Source organism: Schistocerca serialis, chromosome 6, assembly GCF_023864345.2.
Source record: "Schistocerca serialis cubense isolate TAMUIC-IGC-003099 chromosome 6, iqSchSeri2.2, whole genome shotgun sequence".
Classification (NCBI taxonomy): domain Eukaryota; kingdom Metazoa; phylum Arthropoda; class Insecta; order Orthoptera; family Acrididae; genus Schistocerca; species Schistocerca serialis.
The window spans coordinates 696,417,621-696,433,954 of NC_064643.1; the positions used below are offsets into that span (position 1 = coordinate 696,417,621).

Sequence of the window (16,334 nt, forward strand, 5' to 3'; positions counted from 1 at the left end):
TGAAGAAATTTGTTGAGAAGATATATTTTGACAAATATATGTCAGTGTAATATATGGGAACTGATGACTGACTGTACATCTGAAAAATACTGAGTAAATAAGTAAATTTTACCAAGATAGCAAAACACAAACAGATAGAAAAACTAAGAAACAGAGTACACAAAGCTTCAACAATACCAACAAAAACGGGTCATATGAAACAATAATTCTGTAAACTGATGTTAGTATGAGCTTAAAATTTCAAGATCAAAACAAATTGCAAAATGATTTAGAAAAGATATCTGAATGGTGCAAAAATTGGCAGTTGACCCTAAATAACAAAAAGTGTGAGGTTATCCACATGAGTGCTAAAAGGAATTAATTAAACTTCGATTACACAATAAATCAGTCAAATCTAAAGGCTGTAAATTCAACTAAATACCTAGGAATTACAATTATGAACAATTTAAATTTGAAGGAACACAGAAAATGTTGTGGGGAAGGCTAACCAAAGAATGTATTTTATTGACAGGACACTCAGAAAATGTAACAGATCTACTAAAGAGACTGCCAACACTATGCTTGTCTGTCTTCTTTTAGAATACTGCTGCACAGTGTTGGATCCTTACCAGACAGGACCGATGGAGTACATACACTACTGGCCATTAAAATTGCTACACCAAGAAGAAATGCAGATGATAAACGGGTATTCATTGGACAAATATATTATACTAGAACTGACATGTGATTACATTTTCACGCAATCTAGGTGCGTAGATCCTGAGAAATCAGTACCCAGAACAACCATAATAACGGCCTTGATAGGCCTGGGCATTGAGTCAAACAGAGCTTGGATGGCATGTAGAGGTACAGCTGCCCATGCAGCTTCAGCATGATACCACAGTTCATCAAGAGTAGTGACTGGCGTATTGTGACGAGCCAGTTGCTCGGCCACCATTGACCAGACGTTTTCAATTGGTGAGAGATCTGGAGAATTGCTGGCCACGACAGCAGTCGAACATTTTCTGTATCCAGAAAGGCCCGTACAGGACCTGCAACACGTGGTTGTGCATTATCCTTCTGAAATGTAGGGTTTCGCAGAGAGTGCCGTCAATGCAAACAAGAGGTGACCGAGACGTGTAACCAATGGCACCCCATACCATCATGCTGGGTGATACGCCAGTATGGCGATGACGAATACAGGCTTCCAATGTGTGTTCACCGTGATGTTGCCAAACACGGATGCGACCATCATGATGCTGTAAACAGAACCTGGATTCATCCGAAAAAATGACGTTTTGCCATTCGTGCACCCAGATTAGTCATTGAGTACACCATCACAGGCACTCCTGCCTGTGATGCAACGTCAAGGGTAACCGCAGCCATGGTCTCCAAGCTGATAGTCCATGCTGCTGCAAACGTCGTCGAACTGTTCATGCGGATGGCTGTTATCTTGCAAACGTTCCCATCTGTTGACTCAGGGATCGAGACGTGGCTGCATGATCCGTAACAGCCATGCGGATAAGATGCCTGTCATCTCGACTGCTAGTGATACGAGGCCGTTGGGATCCAGCACGGCATTCTGTATTACCCTCCTGAACCCACCGATTCCATATTCTGCTAACAGTAATTGGATCTCGACCAACGCGAGCAGCAATGTCGCGATATGATAAACCGCAATCGCGATAGTCTACAATCCGACCTTTATCAAAGTCGGAAACGTGATGGTACGCATTTCTCCTCCTTACACGGGGCATCACAACAACGTTTCACCAGGCAACACCGGTTAACTGCTATTTGTGTATGAGAAATCGGTTGGAAACTTTCCTCACGTCAGCAGTTGTAAGTGTCGCCAATTGTGCCAACCTTGTGTGAATGCTCTGGAAAGCTAATCATTTGCATATCACAGCATCTTCTACCTGTCGGTTAAATTTCGCTTCTGTAGCACGTCATCTTCGTGGTGTAGCAATTTTAATGGCTAGTAGTGTAGAAAAAGTTCAAAGAAGAGCAGCACATTTTATATTATCGCAAAATATGGGAGAGAGTGTCACTGAAATGATACAGGATTTGGGCTGGACATCATTAAAAGACAGGCATTTTCCCTTGCGATGGAATCTTCCATGAAATTCTAATCACCAACTTTCTCCTCCGAATGCAAAAATATTTTGTTGATACTGACCTACATAGGGAGAAATTATCACCACGATAAAATAAGGGAAATCAGAACTCGTACAGAAAGTTATAGGTGTTTGTTCTTTGTGTGCTGTACGAGATTGGATTGGTTGGTTTGTGGGATTAAAGGGACCAGACTGCTACGGCCATCGGTCCCTTTTTCCAAAAACTTTAAACACCCACAAAGAATAAAAACGAACAATGGAGTTGACAAGAGATGATACAGGACAAGAAAGACTCAGACAGAGACCAGATAAAAGAAATTAAAATCACACAGATTGTGACAGTGGTTGGCCGACCATAGAGACAAAAAGGAAAAGCCAACCACCTAGAAACACACTAAAAATCCGCAGGCCAAAGGCCAGACTCAACACAAAAAAAATGACAAACACATAGATCAAGTGATAAAAGCCCCATGCCCGAATAAGATGCAAAACTAAGCCTGCCATGGCAGTGTCATCTGTTAAAAGGGCTGGGAGTGTATCAGGAAGCGCAAACGCTGCCTGAGCACAGTTAAAAGGGGACAAGCCAACAAAATGTGGACCACTGTCAAAGCCGACCCACAGCGACATATAGGTGGGTCCTCACGGTGCAGTAAATAGCTGTGCGTCATCTGGATCTGGCCAATGCGGAGCCAACAAAGGACAACTGATTCCCTGCGAGTGGCTCACATGGATCACCGCAACACATTTGTCGTCTCCTGGATAGCACGGAGTTTATTTGGTGTGGTCAGGTTGTGCCATTCAGTGTCCCAAATCGCAAAAACTTTGCGGCGGAAGACTGCTTGCAAATCGGTCTCCAGGAGGCCAAAGAGGAGAGATGGTTTACTGGTGGCCTGTTTGGCCAGGCGGTCAACATGTTCATTGTCTGGTATCCCAACATGGCCTGGGGTCCAAATGAAGGTCATTGAGCGTCCACTCCGGTAGAGGGCATAAAGAGACTCCTGGATTAGCCATAACAAAGGATGCCTAGGGAAGCACTGATCGAGGACTTGTAGGCTGCTGAAGGAGTCACTACAAATGACGTAGGACTCACCAGAGCAGGAGCGGATATGTTCGAGAGCGCGATAGATGGCAACAAGCTCGGCAGTGAATACATTGCAGCCAGCTAGCAAGGAGCATTGTTCTGTATGGTCAAAGTGAGCGTAAGCAAAGCCAACAAGACCGTCGACCAGTGAGCCATCAGTGTAGATGATGTCTGAGCCCCCAAACTCGCCAAGAACAGAGAGAAAATTCCGGCGGAGGAACTCAGGTGGGACTGAGCCTTCGGGGCCAAGAAATAGGTCAGCCGAAGCTGCGGCTGAGGTATTGACTATGGAGGGGTACAGAAACGAGTCTGCAGGAAAGGTGGTAGGGGGGAAGCATCAAGGTCATGAAGAAGTGACCGGACACGGACAGCGAAGGGATTCCCAATTCTGGGCCGCCGTTGCGGGAGATGGACCACCGTGTTGGGGAAAAGAAGACGGTAATTTAGGTGACGAGGTGAACTATGGATGTGTGCAGTATAGTTTGTGAACAATAGTTGCTGCCGGAGCCACAATGGATAAACGCCCACTTCTACAAGGAGACTGTTCACAGGGCTAGATCGAAAGGCTTCCGTAGTGAGGCGAACTCCACAGTGGTGGACAGGGTCTAGTAGATGTAGTACAGAAGGGGCGGCTGAACCATACACCACGCTTCTGTAATCAACACGGGACTGTACAATGGCGTGGTACAGCTGCAGTAGAGTACGACGATCAGCACCCCAGTTGGTGTGGCTCAGGCATTGAAGTAGATTGAGATGTCGCCAGCACTTGTCCTTAAGCTGACGAATATGGGGAAGCCAACTTAAGTGGGCATCGAAGACCAGTTCCAGGAAGCGGTAAGTCTCCACTATGTCTAGTAGTTGGTCATCGGGGTAAAGTGCGGGATGTGGATGGACGGTATGAAGGCAACAGAAGTGCATCACACAAGTTTTGGTGGCCAAAAACTGGAAGCCGTGATTGAGGGCCCGTGACTGCACCTTCCGTATAGCTCCCTGCAGATGGCGTTCAGCTACAGCAGTAGAAGAGGAGCAGAAAGAAATACAAAAATCATCAGCATAGATGAGGGGAGAGACTGACGGTCCTACTGCTAGTGCAAGATCATTGACGGCTATTAGAAAGAGGGGGATGCTCAGGACAGAGCCTTGGGGGACCCGATTCTCCTGTGTATGGGGTGCACTATGGGAAGCACCAACGCGAACTCTGAAAGTGCGGTAGGATAAAAAGTTCTGTCTAAAACCGGGAATGGGCCACGAAGACCCCACTCACGCAGAGTAACGGGGATGTGGTGTCACCAAGTCGTATTGTAGGCCTTCATGAGATTGAAAAAGACGGCGATGAGGTGGTGTTGCCGGAAAAAGGCTGACCGAATGGCAGACTCCAGGTACACCAAGTTGTCGATGGTGAAGCGTCCTTGGCGAAAACCACTCTGGGACAGAGCCAGAAGGTCCTGAGACTCAAGGAGCCAACTCAACTGCCAGCTCACCATGCATTCAAGTAACTTGCAAAGAACGTTGATGAGGCTAACGTTTTTTTTTATGGTTTTAGGGTGCAAAACTGCTATGGTCATTAGCGCCCAGTCTGTGACTTAGGAAAAGCTAAAAAAAACGAAACTGGAAACCAGCAGCAATGGGAGCAAAACTCAAGAAAGTGGGGAAATCAAAAACAGAAGGAAAGCCTAAAAAACACACCTTTGGAGAGGGGGGGATGTTTGTCCCCAAAAAGAGCTTCAAATTACTCATCTCACTGGCACTAATGAACTCGAGAACGCGATCGGCTGATCGCGTGTCATCTGCTAAAACAGAAGATATATCAGGCGACAGCTGTAGATGGGCGCGTAATGGAGTAAAATAGGGGCACTCAAGTAAAAGGTGTCTCACTGTCCACAGTTGAGAGCAGTGGGGACAGTGTGGGGGAGGATCGCCGCTTAAAAGATGTCGATGGCTAAAAAGACAGTGCCCTATCCGGAGTCTAGTTAAAATTACCTCCTCCCGACGACAAGGTCGGGAGGAAGAGGTCCAAGCACAGGGAAGAGCTTTCATGTCCCGCAATTTATTATTGGGAAGTGTCGACCAATTTGCGTGCCATAAAAGAGCAACATGACGACATAAAACACTCCGTAGATCGTCGAAGGAAATCATGCGAATAGCTGGCCGAAGAAGAGAGACTGCAGGCTTGGCCGCTATATCGGCCACCACATTTCCACAGATACCACCATGTCCTGGGATCTAGAGGAACGCCACAGAGACGCCCACCAAGTGGAGCAAGTGGAGGCAGCCCTGAATCCGGTGGACCAGAGGGTGGACAGGGTAGAGAGCTTGGAGACAGAGGAGAGAGCTGATAGTGTCTGAGCAGATAACATACTGTATCCGCTGATGGCGACAGATGTATTGGACAGCCTGGAGAACAGCGTAAAGCTCCACAGTATAAACCGAACACTGGTCAGGAAGCCGAAATCGATTTGGGGTGTCGCCAACAATATAGGCACTCCCAACACCAAGCGATGTTTTTGAGCCATCAGTGTAAATAAATGTGGCATCCTTCATTTGTGGGCAGAGAGCAGCAAATGCCCGACGATAAACAAGAGAAGAGGTACCATCCTTGGGAAACTGACAAAGGTCACGGAGTAGGCAGGTCTGCGGCCGGAGCCAAGGCGGTGCTGTACCCCAAGTTTCCAAGAAAGTTTTAGGAAAGTAGAAGGAAAGAGAATGGAGCAGCTGACGGAAGCAGACTCCCGGATGAAACTGTGGCAACGATGGAAGAACTGTCCGTGGCTGAGACTCATTGAACTTACGCTTGTGAGCAGACACAGTAGATGATGAGGAAACCATTGCGGAAGTACCCCCACGATTACCGGCGTCTCCGATGGTGTGCTCCTTCCTTGTGGGGACCCTCTCTGAGGGCACTCCCGCCTTAGGTGATTGTTCACACCTCCCGAGAAATGGACGGAGGGTCCAATCGGCACTTTCGGAAGGTATCAGCTTGGGTAATCACTCCTCCCTGGGCCTGGCCGATACCAGGGGGTACGTATGTGTCCTACCTGTCTACCCGAGGCGGGGAATTACGGGTTACCCCGTCACCAGCTACGCATGGGAATGCGAGGGTCAGCCTTCAGACATGCACAGGGAGGAAGAAAGAGAAAGGGAGGAACAAGGAAAAGGAAAGGAAAGAAGAGAGGTCTCAAACGCCGCAGTGGAGAAAAGGGTAAAGAGTAGACGTAAGGAAAAAAGAAGGGCAAAGGAAGGACTATAACTGCCAACAGAGAAAGCATTGGAGAGAGACCGATTTACAGTTTCAAGCATCCGTCTACGGACGTAGGCACTAAACGTACCCCCAGAGGGGGAGAAAGGGGAGGGAGGAGGCGGAGGTGAGGCGGAGGGGCAAGATGGGGGATGGGGAAGGATGCGGAAAAGGAAGGTATGCAGCCCGGAAAGGAAGGAGGGCCACACTAGCTCGGGGTCCTGTGCTCACTATGTACGTATCCACAAAAGAGTTGTGGGCCCCACGGGGAGTTTGGGGGGGGGGGGGGGGGGGGGGGAGCTAGGGTGGTAGCTGTCTACCTCCAGTGGGTTTTTGCCAGGTTTCATAACGGGGATTATGATGCTTTCCCGCCATTGCGACGGGAACTCACCCGCAACCCAGATACGGTTGTAAAGGTAGAGGAGGCGTCACTGGCAGTCCACTGAGAGGTGTTTGAGCATCTGACAGTGGATGCGATCGGGCCTGGGAGCTGTATCAGGGCAAGCGGCTAGGGCACTGTGGAATTCCCACTCACTGAATGGAACATTGTACAATTCAGGATGGCGTGTGTGAAATGAAAGGCTCCAACCACTCTTTCAGGGAGCGGAAGGCCAGTGGGTAATTCACAGAAGCAAAACTCTGAGCAAATTGCTCTGCTAAGTGGTTTGCAATTGTGTCGGAGTCAGTACAGACCGCAACATTCAGTGAAAGCGCAGGGACGCTGATGGGGGTCCGAGAGCCATAGAGGTGCCTGATCTTGGCCCAAACTTGTGATGGAGAGGTATGGAGGCCAATGGTGGAGAAATATCTTCCCCAGCACTCCTGCTTGCGATGGCGAATAAGGCGGTGGGCTCGCACATGGAGCCGTTGAAAGGTAATGAGGTGTTCTAATGAGGGATGCCGCTTCTGACGCTGGAGTGCCCGCCTGAAATCTTTAATCCCCTCAGCGATCTCGGGCGACCACCAAGGCACAGTCCTCCGCCAAGGGGACCCAGAAGAACAGGAAATAGCAGAGTCTGCGGCAGTAACGATGCTGGTGGTGATCGAGTGAACCACCGCATCAATGGCATCATTGGAAAGAGGCTCAATAGTGGCAATGGAGGAGAACAAGTCCCAGTCAGCCTTATTCATAGCCTATCTGCAGTGGCGCCCAGAAGAGTGATGCTGTGGCAGTGACAGGAAGATCGGAAAGTGGTCACTACCGCACAAGTCGTTATGCACACTCCATTGGACAGACGGTAAGAGGCTAGGGCTGCAGATCGAAAGGTCGATGGCTGAGTACGTGCCATGCACCACACTGAAACGTGTGAAGGCACCATCATTTAAAAGGGAAAGGTTGAGCTGTGCCAATACGTGCTCAATAGTGCTGCCTCGGCCTGTTGCCACTGATTCACCCCACAGAGGGTTATGGACACTGAAGTCGCCCAGTAACAGAAGAGGTGGCGGCAATTGGGCTATCAGTGCAGCCAGGACATGCCGCGGGACATCACCATCCGGTGAAAGATACAGGCTGCAGACAGTAACAGCCTAAGGTGTCCACACCCAAACAGCGACAGCCTCTAAAGGCGTTTGTAAAGGGACAGACTCGCTGTGAAGGACATAGATGCAGACGCCACCAGATACTCTTTCGTTAAGCTGCCTGGTTCATATAATAACCCCGATAGCAACGAAGGGCGGGGATTCACATTGCTGGAAACCAAGTTTCTTGAAGAGCAATGCAGAGGAGAGGGTGAAGGCTGAGAAGTTGTCGGAGCTCAGCAAGATGGTGGAAAAAACCGCTGCAGTTCCACTGGAGGATGACATTGTCCATGGCCGAGAAAGGCATGAAGAGACTGGGGAGGCAGATTAGGCCACTGGGTCACCTGCTGCCACCGATTGAGTACCCGTGCAAGTGCTATCCATTGTGTCTGAGGGACCGGCGAGATCTAGGTCGTCAGCAGACACCAGAATCTCCACCTCATCTTCAGATGCAGAGCTTGAAGGTTGTGGTGGGGTGGGTGCCACTGCAAGTTCCATGGCCTTAGAGGTCTTCCTCTTGGACCTCTCTCACTGCTCCTTGGGTTTCACTGGCTGGGAGGGCTTCACCGATTCAGTCTCTGGGACGGAGGAGGATCGCGAAGCCCTATGACCAGCTGCTTGTGGGCACTTATGCCACTGTCAGGCGTCATCCTTCCTGCTTCTGGAAACCTGAGAAGGGAGGGACCCAAGGGACCCCTTGCGAGCGAGGGGCGCCGAAGAAGTTGGAAACGGGGACAGACGTCCCCGATGGGTGGGGGCTTGCTGCTCCCGAGGTAGGTGGTGCAGGAACAACAGGGTGGGTAGTGGCCCCCCATTGGCAAGGGGGCATGTGGAGTTGTATGGCTTGGCAATCCGGCTGGAATTCGCTGAACTGATGGGGCTAGCACGATTGTTGTAGCGGCGGCATATGAAGAAGTCATTCACACAGGATGTAGTCGGTCATATTTCCTCTTAGCCTCAGTATAGGTCATTCGGTCCACGGTCTTATATTCCATGATTTTTTGCTCTTTCTGTAAGATCCTGCAGTCTGGCGAGCAAGGTGAATGATGCTCTCCGCAGTTGACACAGATGGGAGGCGGGGCACATGGAGTATTGGGATGTGATGGATGTCCGCAATCTCGACATGTGAGGCTGGAAGTACAGAGGGAAGACATATGGCCGAACTTCCAGCACTTAAAGCACCGCATCGGGAGAGGGATATAGGGCTTGACATCACAGCGGTAGACCATCACCTTGACCTCCTTCAGTAATGTATCACCCTCGAAGGCCAAGATGAAGGCACCAGCAGCAATCTGATTATCCTTCGGACCCGGATGAACGCGCCGAATGAAATGAACAACTCGATGCTCTAAATTGGTGCGCAGCTCGTCATCAGACTGCAAAAGAAGGTGCCTATGGAAAATAATACCCTGGACCATATTTAAACTATTATGGGGTGTGATGGTAACGGAAACATCCCCCAACTTCTCACAAGCAAGTAACCTTCGTGACTGGGCAGAGGATGCCATTTTTATCAATACTGACCCAGAGCGCAGTTTGCACAAGCCCTCCACCTCCCCAAACTTGTCCTCTAAATGCTCTACAAAGAAATGAGGCTTTGTTGACATGAAAGGCTCCCAATCAGCTCTCGTACAAACTAGGAACCGGGGCGAATAACTGTCACTGCCATCCTGAGACTTACGTTCCTTTCCCGGTGTGGCCAGGCAGGGGAACGTTTTGGGATCATATTTCTGAGTGTTAAATTGAGCCCAAGAGTGCTTAGAGACTGTTGGCGGCTGGCCACCTGTGAGAGATGATGTACCATACTTCATTGCGGGTCATCTGCCCTGAAGCCACCCACTCCGACCAAGGGGCCTCCCCACGGGCACCACCCAGCCTCAGCAAGGGCCACCTGGCAGGATGGCCATTGCTGGGAGTCCCGATGCCTCAGGGAGATAGGCATCTACTCCTTGATGCCGTGGGGAGTTAACGGCACAGGCATCAGCAGAGCGGTCCCTGTGTTGTCAGGGGGTTACAACCAACAGGGTACATGGCAGCCCCACCACAACGGGCTGGCTCCCGTGCTGGATATTAGGTGCAAGGAAGTCCATGGTTGCCGTCTCCACAAAAACTAACACTGCACAGTGCATTGTGGAAATCGCACCCAGGAAGGTATCCCCGCCCAAGAGATGGAGAATGAGCGGGACAGCAATGCGACGACGAGAAATCTGGCTAAAGGTCTCAATGCACGATAGACACCACAATGCACCATGTAATGCACCCTTCCTCAATTGGCTCGCTCTTCGGAAGAATTTGGAAATATGGAGGTCAAATCCGACAGGGGACCATCACATATAGGCCGAAACGTTTGAGACTCCTTTTAGTTGCCTCTTACGACAGGCAGGAATATAGCGGGCCTATTCTTACCCCCGAACCTGCGGGGGGAGTACGAGATTGGAGTAATAGAGAATTGTGAAGGTGGTTCGATGAACCCTCTGCCCAGCATTTGCATGTGATTTGCAGAGTACCCATGTAGATGTAGATGAAAACTGTGATCTTAGCAAAACAAATGCAATGGAATTCCTCCGCCAGCACATAGCAGTGTGCATAATATACAGAGATGGATTCAAGTGGTGGGCCCTAAAAAATGAATGACGAGGGTTATACAAGCCACTCCCAGACTCTACCACAACAATAGCTGTGTTGATTATCGTACTGGGATCCTAACTATTTGTGCAGACAACCACTGAAGGAACAACAGTCACTAATATCTGATAGCATTAGAAACCTCACAACCATTTTACAAATATAATAGCTAACAAAAAGTTGATATCATATTCCAGATGAAGAGGAAACATAAAAAAATTATAATGGCTTGGACAAAAACGGCATTCTAGAATCCATGAAAATGAAAATGTAGATGCTCCTGCTATGGAAGCATCTGCAAAGGGGAATCTTTTAGTATGAGAAAATTCCAGAAACAGAAATAATTTACACATTCAGAAAGGAGTTGTCAAGGAACTGGCAAGACAAATGATTAAGAACATTTATTAACAAAGGCAGCCAATAAGCATTAATTTGTCCAATAATTCAAGTAATGCCAGGTTTCATAAGATGAAAGCCTCAAGAAGTTTCACAACAGATACTGCAAGATTGAAGATCAATCATTGCAGTTACAAGAAACACCTAAATAGGGTCAACCTTGGTGTCACATTCCTGGTTGTCCGTGGCAAGGAACAAGATCCAAGCCTTTTTTTCCCCTCAGTGTGTCAGGAATATAGGGAGCATAAATTGATTGAAATTAACCTTAGAGAACTTGTCCAATAGTTTCCAGTTCCAAACCTCATCAACTTCTAACAATATAGCTGTACATAAACTATTTAAACATGTCACAGAAACAGAACTATAGAACTTGTGCACTGTCTTCAACATTTGCAACAAAGTACCAAAACATTTGTTCCTGTAATTTAAGGTAGGCTTATACCCTATGTTTAATGTCTCTGTGTCAATAGAAAGAACATATGCAATATAAAAGAGAATTTATCAGTTTATAGTGCACTGTTAAGACAGACAATTTAATTTGTTCTATATAATATTCTTCATCTTATCCAGTTTCAAACATTGTAAGTGAAAATTTGTACCTTTAAATTTACCATAACTGTATGTACCTTGATTCCTGAAAGTCCATTTTGATACTGCATAATTTAGAAATGTTGGAATCTAAAGCATACAAAATCAACAGTAAGATGGCTGTGTGGGCAAATTCTAAAATCCAGCTTACATAAAAAAGTGCCTATCTCTCATCTTGGCCTGAGATGAGGGCTACCATTCCCTATCCTCTTCATCCAAAATAATATTCTGTTAATAAATGAAAAGCAACAGTTTGCTTTTGTTCTACAATATTACTTTTATTTTACAAAATAAAAGTAATATTGTAGAACAAAAGCATTTTCATTTATTATAATGTTGTTTTACCAAGAACTGACACAAGATTCTGTTAACATAATATTCTGTTGCCCATCAAGCCCAATCCCCAAGCTGCCCATGCTTGCAAGCAATCATGCACGTCCTTGGAGCATTCCCCTGTGGACAACATAGGCTGAAGTCCTATCCTTGCACCAGCTCTTCTGAGCCCTACAGCGAGGAGCTGTTTCTCCAATATATTTTTAATTTCCACAATCTCCCATCACTAAATATCCACTAGCCTTCTTCCCATTCCCTTACCATCTCTTGTTTTCCTATATTCTCATTTCCCTTACTGAATGAGCTTTCCAGGTCAGAGGAAAGCAAATTATGCCCAGTTAAACTGTATTCCATGAAGTCTGCTGCTTGGCGACTGATTTACCTTATTATTTGTCTACTAAAAGCTCATATTGCCTTGTAATGATGTAGGTGCTTGAAACACTAACGAGAAATTAATACAAGCTTGTAAAATTTAATAGATAATCTGGTATGGGTGATGTATATATATATCTACTATATAAAACATTAAATTCTTTTGAACATTGTTCAGACATAAAATCTCTAGTGTAACAAATGATGAAAGTTTTATACAAAAATAATAGTTGTCCAGCAATGAGTTTACTACAGTTACAGAAAACTTATTTTAAAGTGAAATTAAAAGAAAAGAAGGGATATGACAGCTATAAAAGGAACAAACATTTGACACATACTTTTATACTGCAGTGATTGAATTGCACTATTCTACATGTCACATAAGATAAAGCAAATAAAATTGCAACCTACCCCATGGGAGCATAAGATTTTTACATCATTTTAAGACAGAACTTCACATAGCGAAGAAATTAACAGTCATTTGATGAATCTGAGTAACATGTTATAAAACTTTGCTTTTAGACATATTAGCTAATAGCACACATTGAAATAACATTTATTAATGACATACATTGCTATGAAATGTGAGAAAAACTTTTACACAAACAATGGATGTCCACACATTATGCTGTTATTATTTGTCTAAGTTCTCGTTGTTTCTTGAGAAGAAATGCCATCCCATGCACACGGAAATGCTTATCTAATTCTTCCGATGTTTCAAAACTATCATGGCACACACTACATTTGTTTTCATCAGCTTCGTCATCTGATGATACAGTCACTGGGGAGAATCCATTGTAAGGGTCATAACTATCTTGTTTACAATTAAGATTTTCAGTTACATATTTTTCAACATCTCTTATGCCATGGCAGACTAAAAGGTGCTTCTCAAATGATGGTTGGACAATAAAACACATTCCACATTCCATGCATTGGAAAGAACTAGAATCTGTCTTATGAAGGACAATGTGCGATTCAAATTCACCTTTATCAATGTGGGTAAACTGACATTTGAAACATTCATACTTATTGTCTTCTTTTTTTACAACTGGGAATATAAGCTTTCCTGAACTGAAGGGTGTAACAGGTGCAGGTGGTTTGTCTTTGGATCCTAATTTTGACTTCTTTTTCTTTTTAGGTGGTTCAGGAGTTTCAGATTTTTCTCCAGAGGAAGTGTTTAGTGGAGGCTCAAGACTTTCACTGTCTTCTGGTTCCATTTTGATGATAGTACCTAACTCTTTCCCTTTCTGTGAATGTTCAATATTAATTTTTTTCAGAAGTGGAGTAAGTTTATGGATCTCTATGTTTTTGTGCTCTTTGCTAAAATGATCCTGAATATCACTGGACTGTATATTAATTAGCTTTTTGCAAATGTGGCACTTGAACTGCCCAGGAGGAGCTTTGGAATCAGTACTACTATGAGGGCCATTAAATGCAAAACGAGCACTTTCTTTAGTTTCTTCCAATTTTTCTGTCACTATGCTGCCAAGAGGTTTCAATTGCCTGGTAGTAGGTATCACTGTTGTGGGATGTGTGGCTGTAACTGTACTTGAAACCGGAGTTGCCATCAGTTTTGGAGCAGAAACAACAGCTAAAGTTTTATTAGGGCTATTTGCCTTCTGCAGGTGCACAATTGTTTTAGTTCCTGAAGTAAAAATACTTCCTGAACCTGAGAGAGCATTGTGTTTTTTTAAGCAGTTGTAACATTTGGAAGGAAGCATGGAGTATTGTTCCAATGAAGGAGAATGGAACACAATTTCTCTTTTGCATGAACTACAATTACGAATAACTCTACGGACTTTTAATACACCTCCATCTGTGCTTCTCACAGTTGCTTGTGCAGGCAAAATATTTGCTATTAGAGTATTCTTTTTTAAATCCTGCGTAAGTGTAATGTGTTTTGTTGGAATAAATCTGTTTCCATTTGTCTTCACAGTTACATTGCTGAGCCTGTTGTTGCCGTACTGTCTAATAGGTGGTTTTTCAGCCTGTGAAACCGGTTTCGGTTGTATAGTTTTTGGAGACGACAGCTTCTTCACCGGGAAGCTCCGGGTTAAAATTTTTATTGGAAGACACTTTGGGATATCAGACCTTTGGCTGCTTGTAGAAGTAGTATTATTCCAGTTATTATCATCAATATTATCAACAGATGTCTCTAGGTTGTTGGTGCTAACAGAATTATCACTGCTGTTCATATTATCAGTGGTACTGCTAACAGAGGTATTTTTACCCCCATCTCTGCATGCATTGTCAGTACTACAGTCAGATGCTATCATACTGTCTCCTTGTGAGTTAGTCCCCTGAGCACGATCTGCACACGCTGGTGATCCACTGCACTGGTGTGCTCCAAATACAGCCTTCTGCTGGAAGAAGTTTTTGCATCCAGTACACTCAAACCCAAACGCCAGGCACTTTTTACTGCGGGTATGTTCCAAAACATGACCAGCAATTTGTTCTTTTGGGGTGAGGCGATCTGGGCATATCTGGCACTGCTGAAATTGGAGAGTCTTTACATCCTTTTTCACATGGGCAATTGCCTTGTGTTGATCAACAGAAATAGTATCAAAGCATGCTATGGGGCACAAGTCACATTTAAACACTGTCTTGATGTGATCAGAAAAGTAGTGCATTTCAAGCAATTCAACAGAATAAAAAAGTGTTGCACATTTTGGGCATCTGAATCGAATACACCGAGACAAATGAAAACATGAATAATTGAGGTGAACCAGGAATGATGCCCAAAGAGAGAAGATACGTCCACACTCAGGGCATGTGTGGGGTCTCAATTTTTGATGATACCTCTTATGAGCACGAAGACTACATATTGATGGTAAAATTAATTTGCATTGCTGACATTCTAACCCAGGGTCAACATAACAGCTTGGCCTCAGTAAGTGATTCCTTAAGTCAATAAGAAGTTTCATGCCACATTCCTTGCACACCTCTGGCATTGTTAGGTTTTTGGAGACTTTAATATTACTCATAGCAGTTGTGTAAAGGGCATCTTCTACAGCTGTTCTTTGCTGAGCCTGTTCCTCTGTATGCACTGCAACTGCTGCATTTGTAGTTATCTCAGATGGAGCACCATTTTTGTTGAGTCCAACTGTTGCAGTAGATGAGGGTTTCACAAAAATGTTTTGGGTATAATCTTTGTTTTCGAATGTCTGTTGGTCTGTCCTAAGCTGGTCTTCAGCAAGAGGCGTCACTGTGACATGGAGTGTGTCAGTCAGATATCCTCCAGAGTCTGAGTGTTGTTGTAGGTGGTTCAGAAAGCTGCATCTATTGTAATCAGTGATAAAACGATTGCAGTTTTGACAATGATATTTTATTTGCAAGCTTCGCCTCTTCATGTGGAAATCCAAGCTGGATTGCAGCAGATACCTAGAAAGAAAAATCAGGCTGTAGCTTACACAACATTCAATTGGCAGCTAATTACAGGTTTGTATTTCTCACTGTAAGCTGTTCTTCAGAGGACAGTGTATGGTATAGTGTAGTTACTTCCATGTTCTATGGATAAATCATAATTGCAATCTCTGACTATGATAAGGAATGAGATGGTTTCACAAATGCAGTACCCCCCCCCCCCCTCTCTCTCTCTCTCTCTCTCTCTCTCTCTCTCTCTCTCTCTCTCTCTCTCTCTGTGTGTGTGTGTGTGTGTGTGTGTGTGTGTGTGTGTGTGTGTGTGTGTGTGTGTGTGTGTGTGTGTGTTTCGATTTTCCAGAAGCTCAGCACCAATAGCAATCTTGCTTATATGCCTGTCAACCACCAAGCCTTAACTACACTGCGAGTGGTTGACCTTTACTTTTTGTATTCTACCCATAGCTTACAGTGTAGTATTAAGTTATCAGTAACTCAAACACGTACACAGGTAAAATGGACAATAGAAAAAGCTACTCGTTCATTCTGTACCTGCTCCTGTACCTGAGGTCATTAACACATGGTTGTGGGGTGGCTCTGAACTTCAAAGTGGTGGAAGACATTTTCACCTTTAATATTTGAATAGCATGAGTAGGTGAGGTGGTGGTGTACAATTCCTGATCAGCAGACTTTGCACTGGTGTCTTGGATTAAATTCTAGACCTCTCTGCAGT

The 16,334-nt window shown here is 45.4% G+C and overlaps 1 protein-coding gene across 4 annotated transcripts in view; it reads right to left on the minus strand.

The window, feature by feature from the left end:
* Positions 1-12,570: 12,570 nt before the first annotated feature.
* LOC126484355 (zinc finger protein 532-like) overlaps positions 12,571-16,334 on the minus strand; it is a 76,067-nt gene continuing 72,303 nt past the window's right edge. For all 4 annotated transcript variants that reach the window (XM_050107820.1, XM_050107822.1, XM_050107823.1 and 1 more), the window contains one exon: positions 12,571-15,625. In XM_050107820.1, coding sequence (XP_049963777.1) covers positions 12,868-15,625 — 2,758 coding nt within the window. In that variant the 3' untranslated portion in view covers positions 12,571-12,867. The remainder of the gene's footprint in view (positions 15,626-16,334) is intronic.